The 18,782-nt window shown below is 37.5% G+C and overlaps 1 protein-coding gene across 5 annotated transcripts in view; it reads right to left on the bottom strand.

Moving 5' to 3' along the window:
* The window catches only part of LOC124612825 (kinesin-associated protein 3), a 224,990-nt gene that overhangs the window by 20,425 nt on the left and 185,783 nt on the right, over positions 1-18,782 (bottom strand). The window contains exon 17 of one of the 5 annotated variants that reach the window (XM_047141252.1): positions 7,730-7,778. The exons of the other annotated variants lie outside the window; for them this stretch is intronic. Coding sequence (XP_046997208.1) covers positions 7,766-7,778 — 13 coding nt within the window. The 3' untranslated portion in view covers positions 7,730-7,765. The remainder of the gene's footprint in view (positions 1-7,729; positions 7,779-18,782) is intronic. 5 annotated transcript variants of the gene reach the window in all.

Genomic DNA, 18,782 nt, shown 5'->3' with positions numbered 1-18,782 from the left:
AGGCGATGTAGATTGAGACAGACCAGAACTGGCCAAAACAAAAGGCAAGCGGTTGCAAGACCTGGGTTTGATTGTGTTGTACTGTGGCAAACACCTCCTGCTGTTGTCTGTGAAGCTGCAACACCACACTAAGAACCCCTTGCTGATCAACCAGCTGACATAGAAACTCCTCAGTATCACCATCAGACATTGTAGATGCCATGGAGGACCAACCAGAGACTGAAAAATTGCTTGGAAAACAATCCCACTCTCATCGTCATTTGTGTTGCGACTTGGACACACAACACAACCAAGAATGTTAGTACAACTTTATTAGACTGTGGCATGTACTCCAGTCACCATAACAGACACTGAATGCAGTAAGATAAGGCAAATGTATGCAAGCAATGATAACATGACAACTCAGCACAAACATAGTGTGGATGGGTTTACATAGGCACTCGCCTGTAGCATGTATTGCTCTTTCGCAGCACACACTCACGGATGACAGCACATTGCTAATGTGTGCTGCTTTCAAGTGTGCATGCATATTATTATTATTATTATTATTATTATTATTATTATTATTTCCTGTCTTTCTCAGACATTATGTCTGTTTAAAAAATGGAAAGCGACGCGGACCTTGATCAAGTGTGACTTCCTTTTAACTGTACGGTATATGTTACACTGCATTTAAGAACTTTCGGGTAATTGAACATGTATCAATAATTACAGATTTCTGTATTTGCATATATACGTATGGATGTAGCTGTATTGCGTTGATGTACTGATGGATACTGTGTGGTGTGACTCCTGTAGTTGATAGTATAATTGGTATAATGTCAACTTTATCCTGATGCCACATGTCGACTTCCTCAGCCAGTTGGATGTATTTTTCAATTTTTTCTCCTGTTTTCTTCTGTATATTTGTTGTATTGGGTATGGATATTTCGATTAGTTGTGTTAATTTCTTCTTTTTATTGGTGAGTATAATGTCAGGTTTGTTATGTGGTGTTGTTTTATCCGTTATAATGGTTCTGTTTCAGTATAATTTGTATTCATCATTCTCCAGTACATTTTGTGGTGCATACTTGTATGTGGGAACGTGTTGTTTTATTAGTTTATGTTGTATGGCAAGCTGCTGATGTATTATTTTTGCTACATTGTCATATCTTTTGGGGTATTTTGTATTTGCTAGTATTGTACATCCGCTTGTGATGTGGGGATCTTTAATAATATGCTTGCTGTAATATCTGGTGTTTACTGTTTGATCCTGTATTGCAATCATGAATCCTTCTGTCTCACTGTATATTTTGCCTTTTCTTAGCCATGTGTTGGATGCGTCTTGATCGATGTGTGGCTGTGTTAGATGATACGGGTGCTTGCCATGTAGTGTTTTCTTTTTCCAATTTACTTTCTTTGTATCTGTTGATGTTATGTGATCTAAAGGGTTGTAGAAGTGGTTATGAAATTGCAATGGTGTAGCCGATGTATTCATATGAGTGATTGCTTTGTGTATTTTGCTAGTTTCTGCTCGTTCTACAGGGTGTTACAAAAAGGTACGGCCAAACTTTCAGGAAACATTCCTCACACACAAAGAAAGAAAATATGTTATGTGGACATGTGTCCTGAAACACTTACTTTCCATGTTAGAGCTCATTTTATTATTTCTCTTCAAATCACATTAATCATGGAATGGAAACACACAGCAACAGAACATACCAGCGTGACTTCAAACACTTTGTTACAGGAAATGTTCAAAATGTCCTCCGTTACCAAGGATACATGCATCCATCCTCCATCGCATGGAATCCCTGATGCGCTGATGCAGCCCTGGAGAATGGCGTATTGTATCACAGCCATCCACAATATGAGCACGAGAGCCCCTACATTTGGTACCTGGGTTGCGCAGACAAGAGCTTTAAAATGCCCCCATAAATGAAAGTCAAGAGGGTTGAGGTCAGGAGAGCGTGGAGGCCATGGAATTGGTCTGTCTCTACCAATCCATCGGTCACCAAATCTGTTGTTGAAAAGCGTACGAACACTTCGACTGAAATGTGCAGGAGCTCCAGCGTGCATGAACCACATGTTGTGTCGTATCTGTAAAGGTACATTTTCTAGCAGCACAGGTAGAGTATCCCGTATGAAATCATGATAACGTGCTCCATTGAGCGTAGGTGGAAGAACATACTGACGAAACTAAAATGAGCTCTAACATGGAAATTAAGCGTTTCCGGACACAAGTCCGCATAACATCTTTTCTTAATTTGTGTGTGAGGAATGTTTCCTGAAAGTTTGGCTGTACCTTTTTGTACCACCCTGTATAAATAATTTTCTTAAATTGTCTACCTGTCCATAATGTAGGTTTTTTATGTCGATAAATCCCCTTCCTCCTTCCTTTCTGCTGAATGTGAATCTTTCTGTTGCTGAATGTATGTGATGTATTCTATATTTGTGGCATTGTGATCGTGTAAGTAAGTGTACTGAGTGCTTCTAGGTCTGTGTTACTCCATTTCACTACTTCAAATGAGTAGGTCAATATTGGTATAGCATACGTATTTATGGCTTTTGTCTTGTTTCTTGCTGTCAATTCTGTTTTTAGTATTTTTGTTAATCTTTGTCTATATTTTTCTTTTAGTTCTTCTTTAATATTTGTATTATCTATTCCTATTTTTTGTCTGTACCCTAGATATTTATAGGCATCTTATTATTATTATTATTATTATTATTATTATTATTATTATTTTCAAAGTAGTTACGTAAAAAGTTTTTAATACTTTCATGTTGATATGCAGTGGGATGTTAATTGTATTATGGCTTAATTTCCAACAAAGCTATATTCAACAACAATAACAATATACTGTTATGATGAGACTGCCCTCAATAAACAAATGGATACAGAAAAATAGAATATTCTTCCACCATCACCAGCTGTGGACAAATATTACATGAACAAGGAAGCACTGATTAGGCAATTATCATAGACGAAGGTTAAATAACAATAAATACTGAAAAAAAACTGGATATCACATAGTCACTTAATTACTCCAGCACTTCTGTACAGTAAGTAGGTATGTACTAAACTATATGACTTCTGTATCTCCTGACAGATGCACAGAGGATCTTAACAGTGTGCACTAGTGATTGGGATGAATTAGAGCTAACAACAGACAGAAAATTGTAAATAAACTCTGTGATGAATATTGCAATGGCAAATATTAACATGGAAAACACTACAGACTTATTTCAAGCACAAAAAGCTGAGCTTATGAAACAGACTGTATCCTTGAAGATAAAACACACTGTTGTAAAGCACAACAGTAACTTTTTAAAAACAGACAGTGGAAGACAAAATGCAAAATGAGTGTGAGGTGGGGGAGGGGCACGGCACCAAACATTGTCAATGCAAACCACTCAGTGTATGGAAAATGCCTACAACAGGAATAAATAGCAGTGATAACTGATTTGAAGGAGGGCAGTCACTAACTGTTCACTACAGAACATAAATAAAAAATAGCTTTTTGGTGAACATGAGTGCAGATGTATATAATACCCTTCCAAGCAGCCTAACTTTATGCTGCAAATGTACCTGTGACTAAGATTTTTGGATACATGTCCATATCATAAAATTGTGGGCTATGATAAAATTTTGAACAATACTTCACCCATAATATGGCATGCATTGAAAAACAAAAGAATTTTACAAAAACACACTACAGCCCTGGAATGCCATGTAAAATTCTGTTACCTTTCCAGTGTTAGATAGAATGTTCTGCATATATTTTGCAAGGCTGTAGTAATTTTCATCACCTGATAAGTGTTGGTCATCATACACCATAAGTGTCTGATGCGATTTGATTCAACACTGGGATATGTGATCCTAGCAAGGGAAACTAAGTGATGGACTCATTTTTGTAAGTACTGTAGGTCCTGCTTTAGTAATGCAGTTGCTGAAACAATTCTTCATGTACCAGAATATTGGGCTGAAGAGATCTCTGAGGTGTCAGAATCTCACCTGGGACTGGATTTATATCATGCCACAAACCATAAAGTTGTGAATCTGGGCAAAGAAAGTCCTCAAGTGACACCAGTCAATACTTGCTCTTTGGTAGCCCTGCCAAACATTAATATCAAAAATACATCAACTTTCTGTTTAAATGCTACAAACTGCTTTGCATAAGATATGCGATGAACTGTGCGATTCCTTGGGCTGTTTGGTTTGCTACTTGGAAATAATTTGAGTGCTATCTACATATTCTACTTAAAGTGTCACCATTTTAAGGTTGGTATCTGTCCTCCCCATCAAAGGCACACTGGTGTACAACAACCTGTGTTGTCTGGTAAGAGGAATACAGGAAATAGGCTGCCTTTGTGAGTTTCATGACTTGCTAAAGGAAACTCAATTTGATTCATGCCAAATGCATGAAAGACTGAAAGTAAAGGAAGCTGGAGAGGAAGTTAAGGGTCTAATATTTGCCTCATGATGAAGAAGTGGCCAGAGGTATGCTGCAAAATGGACTGACATATTAAATTAGTCCGATGTAACCACGAGCTCATCCCATACACCAAATAATGGTCACAATGTAGCACTATGGTTAAGACTTGGGAGACACATTCCAGAAAAGTGGGGTTCAACTTCCAGTCCAGCCATTCAAACTGAGGTTTAATGTAGCTTTCCTAAACTTCTTAGGATGAATGCTGGGGTAGTTATTTTGAAAAGGACATGGTCAATACCTTCCCTATCCTTGAGAAATCAAAGCTTATGCTCCATGTTCAGCAATCTTGGAATTTCAAGTTATAAGATCCCTTCCTTTGAATGGATTCATCACAATGCGTATATGCCCATCTGTACTCAGGCATATCCATTTCACTAAATGTTGGTGAAGCAATTAATGTGTATCTTCATTTAGAAAATAGTATAGGCCTTTTTTAAATAGTGTATGGAAGTGTTTTGATACCAAGAAGAGGGATATTAGCATCTGATTGTACACTGTTCATTGCTTTTTGTCAACAATGACTGTCAAGAAGAGAAGAGCACAGACCTGGAATTGTTTTCAAAATCTAGGTGGCGTTCATGACTTGCCCCACACCGGTTATCATAGAACAACAAATTTTACTAAGGAAAACTGGCAAACAGCCGTATCTTTTGACAAGTTATTTTATTTAGACCACCAGTCTTGGAAGCTCATTATTTTCATGTTCAGCCCCTTTGCACTCAATGTATAGACCAACAGATATATCAATACTTGTCAAGTCTTCGAAGCAAACACTTCAAAAATGAGTTCACAGAATCCAGATACTGATGGGTCCAGTTATGCAAGTATCAATGCATCTGATGGTCTATAAATAGAATGCATAGGAGCTTGAAGATGGCATTAATCGGAAATGATGGACTAAATAGAATCTCTCTTAAAACAAATGACTGTTTGATGATTATCCTCGTTACAAATTTGGCCGGCCGCTGTCCTATATCTACAAAGGATCATCAGAGATAGACCAACAGCTGTGACAGGAGGTAGAGATCTTCTAACCTACAGGGCCAGACTACCAACATAATAAACAGCGATTTTCTGAGGGCCACATCAAGAGGAACATGCCCAACCACACGGTACGAAACAGGTTCTAGAATGTCTCTCTGTATTCTAGTCATCCATGGAGCAGCCTCGACCTTAAACAAATACAACATGCAGAGTGGTACAGATGGGAACAAAATCAACAGGAATGAACTATGGACTCCACAGATGAACACAACAGATGATTGATACCAGATTGTTGTGTTGGCAGAAGAGCCAACACCATGTTACTAGAGGAGGCCAAAATGCATGCGTTTTAGCTCACACAGGCTGGCATGAGGAGGGAAGAACTATACTGACGTGACGTCTGGAACATGACAAGGAATTAGAATTCAGAAAGTGGACGTAATTAGTTTGATACTTAACTTTAATCCATTAATGATGAACGTTGCTCTTGACGGTACATGATTCACAATATTATCTGTTCAGATTATAGTAACTGAATATGGCGCCTTGCTAGGTCGTAGCAAATGACGTAGCTGTAGGCTATGCTAAACCGTCGTCTCTGCTAATGAGAATGGATGTAGACAGTGAACCATCGCTAGCAAAGTCGGCTGTACAACTGGGGCGAGTGCTAGGGAGTCTCTCTAGACTAGACCTGCCGTGTGGCGGCACTCGGTCTGCAATCACTGATAGTGGCGACACGCATGTCTGACATACACTAACGGACCATGGCTGATTTAAAGGCTACCACCTAGCAAGTGTGGTGTCTGGCAGTGACACCACACAGATGACCATCATCAACTTGTGTAAGGGCACACGGTAATTCTGGACACCTGAGAGATCCCATCAATTGAGCAAGCAAGGTAGTGGATCAGTGATGCTTTGGGGTGGCACAGTGTGGAGGTGTTGGACACTATTTTTGGTCATCCATGGCAAACACAACACTCCACAACACATGAACATCATCATCCAAGCCATCATTGATCCAGTTCAACAGAATTTCAAGGAAGAATTCAAGTTAATGAATGACAATTTCTGTGACTTTTGAGCAGGCATCATCAACAATCTGGAAGATGCTTGGGGGAGACTGAAAGGAGCTGAGCGAGCATGTCCTCACTCACCATGACATCTACGAGAATTAACACAATGTTGCCATTGAAGAATGGGATAAGTCAGAACTACAGTGATCAAGTAAAGATGTGGGCAACATGCCGTGTAGTGTGCTGGGTTGCATTGATGCAAAGTGATGTGTTATTCTACATTGAATTACTTTTCTGCACAAAGGGCTTACTTCAAGAAAAGTATTTATTGTTTCTGTTAAATTACAGTGTGGTATCACATATCAATACCACCCCACAGGCATCAAAGTTGTCAATAGAACTGAAAGTTTTCATCAGACACCAATAGTGGATGTGGGAGATCCTGAGTACCCAATGATGCATGCCTGTTGAGCCACAGCTCCAGCAGCTCTGAGCTACAAGTGCTCTCTGCTGCTACAATACAGTATGGCCGGTGGCAGCCACATAGCCATTCACACCATGGAGTCACTTTGCTATATGACGCTATGCAGATGCTGCCTAGTCATGACTCCAACTCCATAGTTTGTGCTTTAGTACACAGAGCCTCTTCCTTGTTAACACTGAGAGATGGACTCTTTCTTGTTGCATTATTTGTAATGTGTTTCCGTACGCTTGGAAAAATACAATTTAAGTCAGTCTTCTGCTCACTGTGCTAACTTGTTCACTAATCATTTATGCTGCTGCCCATCTTTCCTATGACAACAGTTGCTGCACCACTCTGTAGCAGGCCTCTCATTACCGTTGCATATGAAGTTGTACACAACATACAGCACATGTGACTGTTGGATTTTGGTTGTCAATAAATTGATAGATGCATTACTTTCAAACTACTGCTTCACCACCACACTGAATGCTTTAGAACTATTGTTTCAAGAATGATGTACAACTTTTTTTGTGTATAATACACAATACCAAATTAAATTTTTCAAAAGCAGACAACTTAAGCTGTGTATAATTATAAGCAAACTAATACTCTAATGCATGATATAAAACATTTAACAAAAAAAGGTTATAAATGCTTCAGCACCGCATATTTCACAAAAAAGTAGTTATTTACACTGACACACATACATGCTCCCCCTCATTCTTAATAAGTGAAGAACATTAAACAAAAACACGTAAGAGACATGAAGATACAAATTAATTAGTTTTTACCTTAGGAAACTAAAATAGTCTTCTGACTAATTCCCATCACTTGAATAACCTGAAATATCACACCACAATAATTGAAAAAATTCTGAAACTCTCAGGCCAGAAGTATTTTTACACAGTATGCAAAAATTTAAAGCAGAAATTTGAAACAAAGCTTAAACCACTATTTAACATTAACTGTAGAATGGAATATGTGTATGAAGAGAGATCACTGCTCATCATTTACAACATGTGCCAAACAGTGGGCAGGCATGTGTGTTTTAGCACAGAAGAATGATTTTATCTGAGAAAAAAGCAATTTATTATCCTTTGTCTGTGCCTGTCAATTGCTCAGAACCTCTTGTGTAGTGACAATGTGCCATCACATACATATTACATTTTATACCATATTCTCCATTAATACAAATGTCCTTGTTGGAAGTAACATTTCACAGCAGTATTACACCACCATGTGCAGAATGGCACCGTGGTATTATTTGTGTTGGCCTGCAAACACGAATAAACAGCTGAATATCAAAGAATCAGCACAGAGAGGACAGTCTTAATTTTTATAAAGTTAATCACTTCAATAATTCTTAAGACTTTCTTTGTGGTATCTTTTATTTGAAATGTATTATCTCCTGATAAAGAAACAAAATGTGCCACTATCTAAATATCAGCCTCACTCACAAACATTCTAGGTCAAGTTTCATCATATGATCATCAAAATGGATATCCTGCTTTGTCTAAAAACAATGTATTAAAAAATTATCAAATACATAAAAAATAGCTGCTATACCACTGTAACAGTTAGCTATGTAGTCTTACAATGAGAGCTTTTACAGCCAGTATTTGCATTACTGATGATCTTTGTTTTAAGGGAATTAGGGTGTGGTCAAAGGCATATTTCTCTGACCAAAAAATCTGAAGTGGCCCTTGTGATGGTACTTGAATTACGCAACCATTACGGCACCTCATCTGAACCTCTCGATGCCGGTAATATTCTGCTGTGTTTCTGCAAAGTAGTTGACATATTTCTGAGACAACATTCAGATTTGATTTCACTTTTGATACATAGATATGTTTATATTGCAATGATATTATTCTTATGTGTATTCTTTCTTTTGTCACTATGATCTTTGACATACTTGTAACTCTGATTTTTAGGCGCGTAAGCGATAATTGGTTAGTTGTTAAGTTGTTAGAGAGTCGGACCTTGAGAAAGTCAAGTCGTGGACGTCATGTTGGAAAGACGAGTATTGTCGTCAGCTTATAAAATGTGAACTTTAACAGTGACTGTGAGGAAGATGTTTTCAAGTATGTTTTGTATTGTGAAGTGATGTTTTGTGTTTACATGATATTGCAATAAAAGCAATTAAAAGAAAGTGTAACTTAAATTCGGAGTGCTGATTATTTTTTTTCCATCACCATTGTGCTAACTTTGAAAGGTTTAATCTTGAAGAATGTTTCGTGAAGCGCATCTACAAAACTTTTGAATATAGCAGGATAAAACCTAGGCCTCTTTGCATCCGAGCTTGGAATCATAACCACCTATATTTTCAACGATTGAGCCATGATTTTACGACGAGACCAGCGTGGGAACCACGAAAAGATGAGTGCCTAGTTTTTTCATTATTACATGAAATGACTATTAACGGTGCTCTCATGACACCTGCTACATAATATGACTGATGCTGCCCGAAAATGGAGTATTTAGTAGCGTGAGCAACACCACAATTGTTATTAAAATTTTGACCTTTGTTGTGGTAGGGTTGTTAGACCCTTCAGACAGCGAAGACAAAATCCTTGTGTTGGTTTCTGTACACTAATAACATTTCTGTTACAGGGAGAGAAATAACTCTCAGAATTTCTAAATTTTCTGAATGATATTTTTTATCATAATCATCATCATCTTCCTCTTGACATGTAACAGTCTCACCCAGAAGGTCTTCTGCAATCTTTCCACTGGTCGACCTACTGATCTTAGACTGTTTGGGTGATGCTGTTTTGGTAGTTCTGAATATAATGGGTGATGGTTTCCATTTTAAATTCATTCAACACATTATAATTACCTATGTTACCCCAAATAATTAATTGCATTAATGATGTAATTAATTAAGATATTAATTCTAATATAAATTACAAATAAAAATGAAGTTCACAATGGAAAAAGAGAGAGACAGTCAAATTTCATTTTTGTATGAACAGGTACTTAGAAAACCAGATGGAGCTTTAGGGCATAAAGTCTTCAGAAAGCCCACTCACACAGACAGGTATTTTCACAAAAATTCCAATCACCATTTCAGGCAGAAAAGGGAAGTAGTCAAAACAATGGTGGTCTAAGCTAAAAGAATCAGCGGACCACATTACCCTGAGAACAACTCGATCATTTAAGAACTGCCTCCAGAAAAAACAGTTACTCTGACAAAGAGTATTGTACTACATCCTAAGACATCTGGCGCTTCTAATGAAAAAGAACCAACCAAAGGCTTAGTTTTCCTCCAACTTATAAAAGCTGTTGCAAATAAATCAGCAAAGTACCAAGAAGGCATTGTATTTAGACAGTGTTTAAACCACCAAGAAACAAGCATGAATTTTGGAACACTGCAAAGTACCCATTTCGCTGGTTGCCATAGCAAGGATATATCAAATCCCTCACACATTTAGTCAAGTGTACAAAGGAACCATAGAAACAAGCATTAACACACATCTTAACACTTTGCCATCTGCACATCTCGCACAAATGTATTCACTTGGCGCCAGCAGCGCTAATTCAGATTACTTGGCTTGTTGCCGGCCGTTCTTGAAATTATCGGGAGATTGTAAATTGTAAAGTTTTACTAATCTCATAATTAGTTCCCATAAGTAGTCAACCCTCTTCCCCTACTTTCATGAAATGTCGAAGATATACATACGTAAATAAATACAAAATTTGTTTGTTTCATATGTTTGTTTATTTGCATTGTCTTTGGTACTTAGTGTTTCTCTTTTGTATGATATGCAGCAAAACAGTCTTCCAGATGTAACTCATTTCCACAAGACTTACACATTAAGTTTGTTGTTGTTCTTTTTTTGTTTTTGGAACATACATGGCAATTTTTCGTTTTCGTTTATTCGTTTCGGAAATAAGTATTAGCTGGTGTTGGTTTATGTGACCGGAAAGTCTGTCAACCAGAACATGATGAGATGTACATGATGTAGTGGCAAACTCCACATTTTGCTCAGTAGCAGGTACGTGGTCTTTTATCTGCAAATCAGACACTTTGAATAAAAAATCGTGAAATCAGAGACTCTTGTGTTCTGTATTGATATACTGACATGTACAGAATGCACATTAAATAATGTGCGATGATAGAGGTACACGCAAATCTTGTTTTGACCAGTTTATAGTTTTTCCGTACATAGGGTAATAACTCAAATATTGGACCGCCTGATCCACTCCGTTCACGTATTTGCTGTAGTCTAATATACTTTCGAGTTTTTTAATTGTGTAATTGGTTTTTCTACATTTTCTGTGAGTGTCAGTCAAAGTGGCATTATGTAATGTAGAGATCATTCTTATCATTTTAGTTTCTGAAGCTCTCCATACCTGCGCGAGTACTTTCCGTCGATGACAAGCTTAAAATACATTGACTTTTGCGTGCTTTAATTTTTCCAGAAATCCTCTATTTTGCCGTATCGTTCCACAAACTCGAATTATATTTTCAAGTAACTTCTTGCATGTTCTGCACTGTTATAATAATTATCCATATAGAGGTGATTCCACTTTCCATAAGAAGGTATCAATAGTTCCATCAATGTTTTTGCTAAGGGCTGAGCAGCGCCGGAATACATCTTGAATGAGGATATGTATCCCGTACTCAATTCACACAGCATTCGAATGAGTATGCCATATTTCGTAATTTTCGACAGGTTGTAAACTTTAAAATTATCCGTCCATGCTACGATATCATTCTTTCATCAGTTGAGATGTTTTGATTTGGATTAAAGGTTTCTTTAAACTATTTGGAAAAATAATCAATTACAAATTGCCCTTTGTAAAGCCGGTCGGCATTTTGTGGGTTTTTGTTGCTGTCGGAAAAATGTAATAATGATAGTATTTGTCTGAATCGGTTGCGGGACATTGTTTTGCGAAATATTGGTGTGTCTATCAACGGATTCGTTGAACAATAATCATTGATCTTTCCCTTTTTTACAATTCCCATAAGGACAGCAAGCTGAAACCCTTTTCTAAGTTTGGGTCCTGTAATGTCAACAAATTTGGCATTTTTGTATCCAGTTTCCTTCTATTGCAATTTTGACTGTAGTACTCATTGGTTTCATTGCTAATATATTCAAATAGATCATTCCCATTATATAATACTACAATATCCTCGACACACTGGGTATATTTGGGAAATATGTTTGGACCCAGAGGTCCTTCAAATTTATTATTGAATTCTTCTTGGACGTATTTCACTATCTTCTGACGATTCTGGTTCACTTTCATTCTTTTGATATCCAATGTCTTCTTCCCAATCAGCCAAGTCATCCAGAATGTCAGACAAGATGTCTGCTTATTCATTGTATCGTCTCTTTTGTCTGTCACAATGATAGGGCGCAAGTACTTATGAAAACAAAAAAAACTTGTAGCTGTGTGTGACTTATTGTTACCTAAACAAAACACCAACAGAATGCAAAAGATATTAAAGTGCTGTTGCCGGCCACTGCGCTATACTATGCTCACGACACCACTGTGGTGTCACCGGCCACTGAGCGACACTATGCACACGACACCACTGCCATGTCACTGGCCGTTGACCGCTATTTCACACATGACACCACCGTGGTGTCGCCGGATGGCATAGTGTTAAGCAACAAAAGAGCAACTGTCATCTGGGCAGCATGGATAAATTGGTAGTACAGATTGAACACTGGGACCAGGATACCACGAGATTCATTTCTCCCAATATTGTAGTTTTACAAAGATGTAACTGTACTATGATGTGCAGAGATGTCACAGAAATTCAAAAGCATAACAACTTTAACAGAAAATAAGAAGCACTGAAATTAGACAATGTGTGGGCCTTTGTGTCAAACAGTGCCAACTCTTCCCCACAACAAACTCCATAACACATCGGCACGACTCTGCGATCTTAGGCAGCAGTTTGATGACAACACAAACTGACTGTTGTGTTGATACATTTGAACAGTTCAACTTTTTGAGCTCAGCACTGAGGTGCAAAATGATTCAAGGAACACCACGTCAAATAACAGTGTTGCAGAAGAATCAGGTTCAACTGAGGCATAAGACAATTTAAGGACATCACAGCAGATAATAGCATTTCAGAAGAATCTGACTCAGTTAAAATAAATGAAGACTCTGAACCACCTCAACAAGTACTCGAAGATCTTCCCAAATACCAAGATCAAAGAAGAAAGCACATCTGCCAGTTAAGGGATGTGCACAAGTCTCTGACTGGACTATGAAGAAACTTGTGTGCCAGTGATATGATACAATTCACTCACATATTTATTTAGTTCAAATGTCAAATATGACTTGGACATTGTTCATTGTGATATAGTGACAGTTTTTGTGTGTGTGTGTGTGTGTGTGTGTGTGTGTGTGTGTGTGTGTGTGTGTGGTTTTTTTTTAAACTGCAAGTTGACTTAAAAGAAGAAATTTATGATACGATTCCCACAGCTGACTACAAGACAAAGACATTTAAAGATGAAGGCGGTAAAAGACTCAAGAAAGCAGTTTACGGATTTAAATAGAGAAGTTGCTGTTGGAACATTAAACTGGACAAAGCTCTAGTAGGTCTGAATTACAGTAGATCCACAGCTGACACTCGTGTCTACTAAAAAAATGAAGGAAGCAATATATTCATTTTAGCAGTTCATGTAGATGACAATTTGCAACAAAAAATTGCCTTTAAAGAGGAATTAAAGGAACACTTTAAACTAAAAGACCTTGGACATGTAGCCTGTTGTCTAGTAACCCAAGTAACAACAGATCACAAGCATAAGCTTTTACTGTGGGACCAGACCTATTATATAAATCATATTTTACGAAAATACAACATGGAAGATTGCCATCCAGTTTACTTGATAACAGTCAAGTATTACTTCATGAAAAGGCCCAAAGACAGAGAGAGAAAAATTGCCATGAAGAATGTCCCATACAGAAAAGTTATAGGTAGCCTAATGTATGCTCAGTGAGGTACTAGACCAGATTTCACACAGGCAATTGGAATGGTGAGTCAGTTTAATACTAACCCAGGAGTACCCCACTGGCCACCTGTAAAAAGTATCCTATGATACCTAAAAGGAATTAAAGGTTTCAAACTACAATTTCTTACAGATGAGGATCATGACATCACAGGATGCACTGGCGCTGGCTGGGCAGAGGACACTGCAGATAGAGAATTGACCACTGGTTTCTTGTTTATTTACAAGGTGCAGCAATTTCATGGAACAGCTCAAAACAACCAACAGCAGCTCCCTTGACAACAGAAGCAAAGTACATAAGCTTCTGCATGTCAGGTAGCACATTGGCTGCAACGGTTGCAAAGAGAAACATCCCCTTTTTCAAAAGAAGGCCCAATTAAATTATTTTGTGACAACAAAGGTGCAACTGATCTGTCAAATACATGTGGATACAAAGGCTGCACTAAACACTCCGACACCAGACATCATTTCATCACAGAAAAAAATGATTCAGGAGAAATTACAGTGGAGCAACTTTAAATGAGAGAAATGCCTGCAGACATGATGACGAAGCCACTGCCAAGAAGCAGACATCATTAACTAATCCAAGGATTTGGATTACGAAGCTGAAATACTATGAGGCAGCACTTCTAGTGGAGGTGTTGGAATTTTCATTCAGAATCAATGCCTCTGCTAGAACATCCATCTCTGGCATCATTGCAATGGACAATTTCACATATGTGCTTCTTTGCATTATTTTGTATATTGAGTTTAATCACCTTACTGTCATTCTATGAACTAATAAAAGTTTTTATTTAGTATCAAACTGGAACCATGTTTTCATTTAAAGTTCAAATCACAACACATTGCATTCAAAAATACTGTATCACAGAACACACTTCACAATCTGTGAGCTCAGAGATTGTCTTACACAATTTGAATGATCATTAACAAATGTAAACACAACAAAATCTGACTGTAATAGCATCAGTGGAAAGACAGTGAACCATAGAGACAAGTTTAGATGTGTGGAACTGCAACACTAATCCTGCAGAGGTGGCAGAATGAAACAGAAATGTATAATTGAGCACTTTAAAAAATGCAGAAAAGTAGTATCCTATAACCATAACTCAATGAGTCACACCTGGAATCAGTCAACTGATAAAATACCAGGGTATAACAATTTGTCGGGATACGGAATGGAACAGGCTCAGTCGTAGGTACAGCAGGTGGCAAACTTTGTTTCGTATGCAGGATCCTGGGAGAATTGAATCAGTCTATGAAGGAAACCACTCATAAAACATTCAAACAACCCATCCTAGATCATTTCTCAAGTATGTGGGGCTAATGACAAATGGGACTAAACGGGAATATTGAACATATTCAAAGTGGGGCAGCATGGATAAGAATAGGTTTATTTTACTAACACGAGAGTGACACTATTATATTGAAGAACTTGAATTCACAGGCAGTCAAAAAAAACACCAGCTATCCAGTGAAAGCCTACTTCTATATTTTTGAGAACCAGTATTAAGTAAGTAATTTAAAGACACACTCCTGCCTCCTACGTATTACTTCCATAGGGATTGAGAAGGCAATATCTAATTATGCTGTGCGCAGAGGCATTTAAGCAGACATAATCCTGTGTTCCACACACGACTGGAACAGGAAGAGACCCAAAATTTGCTATAAGGCTACGAAGTCTCTGCCAGAGTGGTTTGAAGAGTACGCAAGTGGATGTAGGCCTATTTTTGAAAAAAAAAAAAAACTGTTACTTTGAAAAAATATATAAAGTGAATATTGCATCTGAAGAGTAACTATTTAGGCAACTGATTGTGATCAGTGCAAATTTTGTGTTCTATTGTGTCTGTGTTGCCACTGCTGGCAACAGTCCAATGTTACTTGAATGTCTGGTCGTATAATCACTACTCAGTTCTGCAGAAATATGGTGGTACTGTGATTAACTTGCATCACAAAGCCCTCTTCACAAAAGTAAACTGTATCTGTTGTCATTTTTATTTAGTGGAGCATACATAAGATTCTCCAGGAAGATGAGACAAACCATAGTTTTCTGAGGAAGGATTTACAAAGCAAGACCTTGTAGTAATATCAAGAACTGATAGCAACAATTCAAAGTATAATCCTCATTATAAAGCTCTGAATCTTACTGCAATCAGGTTATTTTTAGATATGTAACGCATCAGTCAGTCAGCCAGGCAGCTGGCCATTAGCCACCAGTGAGCAGTTAGTTACTGTTCAGTGTGTGCTGTGGGCTCTCACCTGTGTACCTGACAGTATCAACTTGGTTTTTTGTGTTGAAGCAATTAATAGACTTACCATAAAAAATACATTTTGAGGCACATGTCATATTTAAAAACCAGCAAATTCCTACAATGCTTTACTCAAGGGCCACAGCTCAGATGCACTCTCTGTACCAATGACAGGCATTTTATGTAAAAAACAGCAGTGCAGATGAGTGCTGACTGCTGTGGGTGAGTGACAGACTGAACACTTACCAAGTGTACCGGCTCGAAATGAGTGTTTTTTTGTGAAAATGAAACACTAATTTTGAACTGAAAAGTAAAAACATTTTATTCAAAGTACTGACCATTGCTTTCGATACATTTTGACCACCTATCTGGCAATTTGTGGACACCACGTCAATAGAAATGTTCGTCTTTTGAAGCAAACCAATCAGACACCCAATTTTTGACTTCTTCATAGGAATCAAAGTGTTTCTCAGCCGCCAATGCGTGTCCCATTGATGAAAACAAATGGTAGTCGGAAGGGGCCAAGTCTAGTGAATACAGCGGGTGGGGTAGCAGCTCCCAGCCAAGTTTTTTGATTGTATCCTGAACCAGTTTTGCTTTGTGTGCAGGTGCATTGTCCTGTAAAAAAATTACTATACCATGTCTTCTGGCCCATTATGGTCTTTTTTCGATCAATGCATAGTTCAAATTAATCATTTGTTGTCTGTAGCGATTAGTATTCACAGTTTCACTGGGTTTTAGAAGCTCATGATACATCACACCTTTCTGATCCCACCAAACACAGAGCAGTGTCTTCTTGACGAATCGATCTGGTTTTGCAGTCGATGTTGATGGTTGTCCTGGATTAACCCATGATTTTTCCCATTTAGGATTCTTAAAATAAATCCATTTTTCATTGCCAGTAATAATTCGATGCAAAATTGATTTTCTTTCATGTCTTTGAAGCAAAATTTGACAAATGGTTTTTCGATTTTCCATCTGTCTTTCATTCAATTCATGTGGAACCCATTTTCCACACTTTTGGATCTTTCCCATAGCTTTCAAACGGTCAGAAATTGTTTGTTGTGCAACATTTAGCATTGCTGCCATTTGCTTCTGACTCAAAGTGTCATTTTCATCCAATATTGCTTGCAATTCGGCGTCTTCGAACTTTTTTGGTGGTCTTCCACATTCTTCATTTCTTACATCAAAATCATTATTTCTGAGCCGTTGAAACCATCTTTTGCATGTTGCTTCTGATAGAGCACGATCACCATATGCCTCGACAAGCATTCGATGTGACTCTGCAGCACTTTTTTTCAAATGAAAACAAAAAATTAATGCTTTCCACAAATCATCACTTTCTGGTACAAAATTCGACATTGTTAACACGATGAAAACATATGATGTTGTTTGTTCCATGACTCGATGTATACTATCTATCTTTGGCAGATGTCATACCAACCAAACAAAAAAAAAAAATTAAGGCTTGTTCACAGCAAATGTTCCCTATCGACACATTTGTATCTTAACGCTCATTTCATGTGGGTACACCTGGTATATCGAGATCATATCCCATGCTGATGTACCAAGTAAAGTCTTTTCAACAGTTATGGAGCGTACATAAGATTCTCCAGGAAGATGAGACAAATCATAAGCATCCACTGACCAATGAGCTGAATGATATCACACGCAACCATAGTTTTCTGAGGAAGGATTTACGAAGTAAGACCTTGTAGTAATATAAAGAAGAAATAGCAACAATTCAAATTATAATCCTCATTATAAAGCTGTGAATCTTACCGCAAAATACACCTATGAGAAAGGAAAATCTTACTGTTCTACCAATCAATGGCAATCCTTTCTGTATGACAGCTGTTATTCCATACCAGATTTTCCATCCTTAAATTCATATTTGTATCAGCTTAAGGTGAAACATTTTTTTCTGAACACATAAAAGAAGGATTTAGCAGATACTAATAAGAAGACTTTTCGTGTGGAACTGACATGAAGACTTTTCATGTGGACACAACTGAGGTCACAGCAGCAGTTTAGTAGCATCACATTTATTATGATTTCCTTCTTAATGCAGCATGGAAAATCCTTATTGAGTGGTTAATCACAAATAACAATACATGAACCAGAATTTCAAAGATTTGAGGTAATTAGAAAATGCGAAGAAGAAAAATAAAATTATGGAGGATCTGCAAAAGCGGTTAATGAAAACCACATTGATAAAAAATAAATAAAAAGAGAGAGAGAGAGAGAGAGAGAGAGAGAGAGAGAGAGAGAGACTTGAATGTATCAGATTTTAGTATTATATTCATTGTATCTTTGAGATTTTTCATCTTAATTTAAGAAGATAATCAAATAAAAAATAAGTATACCCTTCTCTTTGAGAAATGTGAAACACCTTATGAATGTACAATTATTACATCATCAGCTGGGCATTGAACTGATGTACGTAAAATGGTGTCTTATTACACTAACAAGGCCCACTCTTCAGTTTTCTTCACACTATCACAATTTGGAGGATAGTGCCCAGATATAACAAATTTTCTACATCAGTATGAGGCACTTCTCAAAAACACTCAACTATAATCAATTTCAGGTATTATTGTGAGAAGGAAAGTTGCTAC

Source organism: Schistocerca americana, chromosome 4 (assembly GCF_021461395.2).
Source record: "Schistocerca americana isolate TAMUIC-IGC-003095 chromosome 4, iqSchAmer2.1, whole genome shotgun sequence".
In the NCBI taxonomy this organism is placed as follows: Eukaryota; Metazoa; Arthropoda; class Insecta; order Orthoptera; family Acrididae; genus Schistocerca; species Schistocerca americana.
This window is presented reverse-complemented; position numbering and strand designations above follow the sequence as displayed.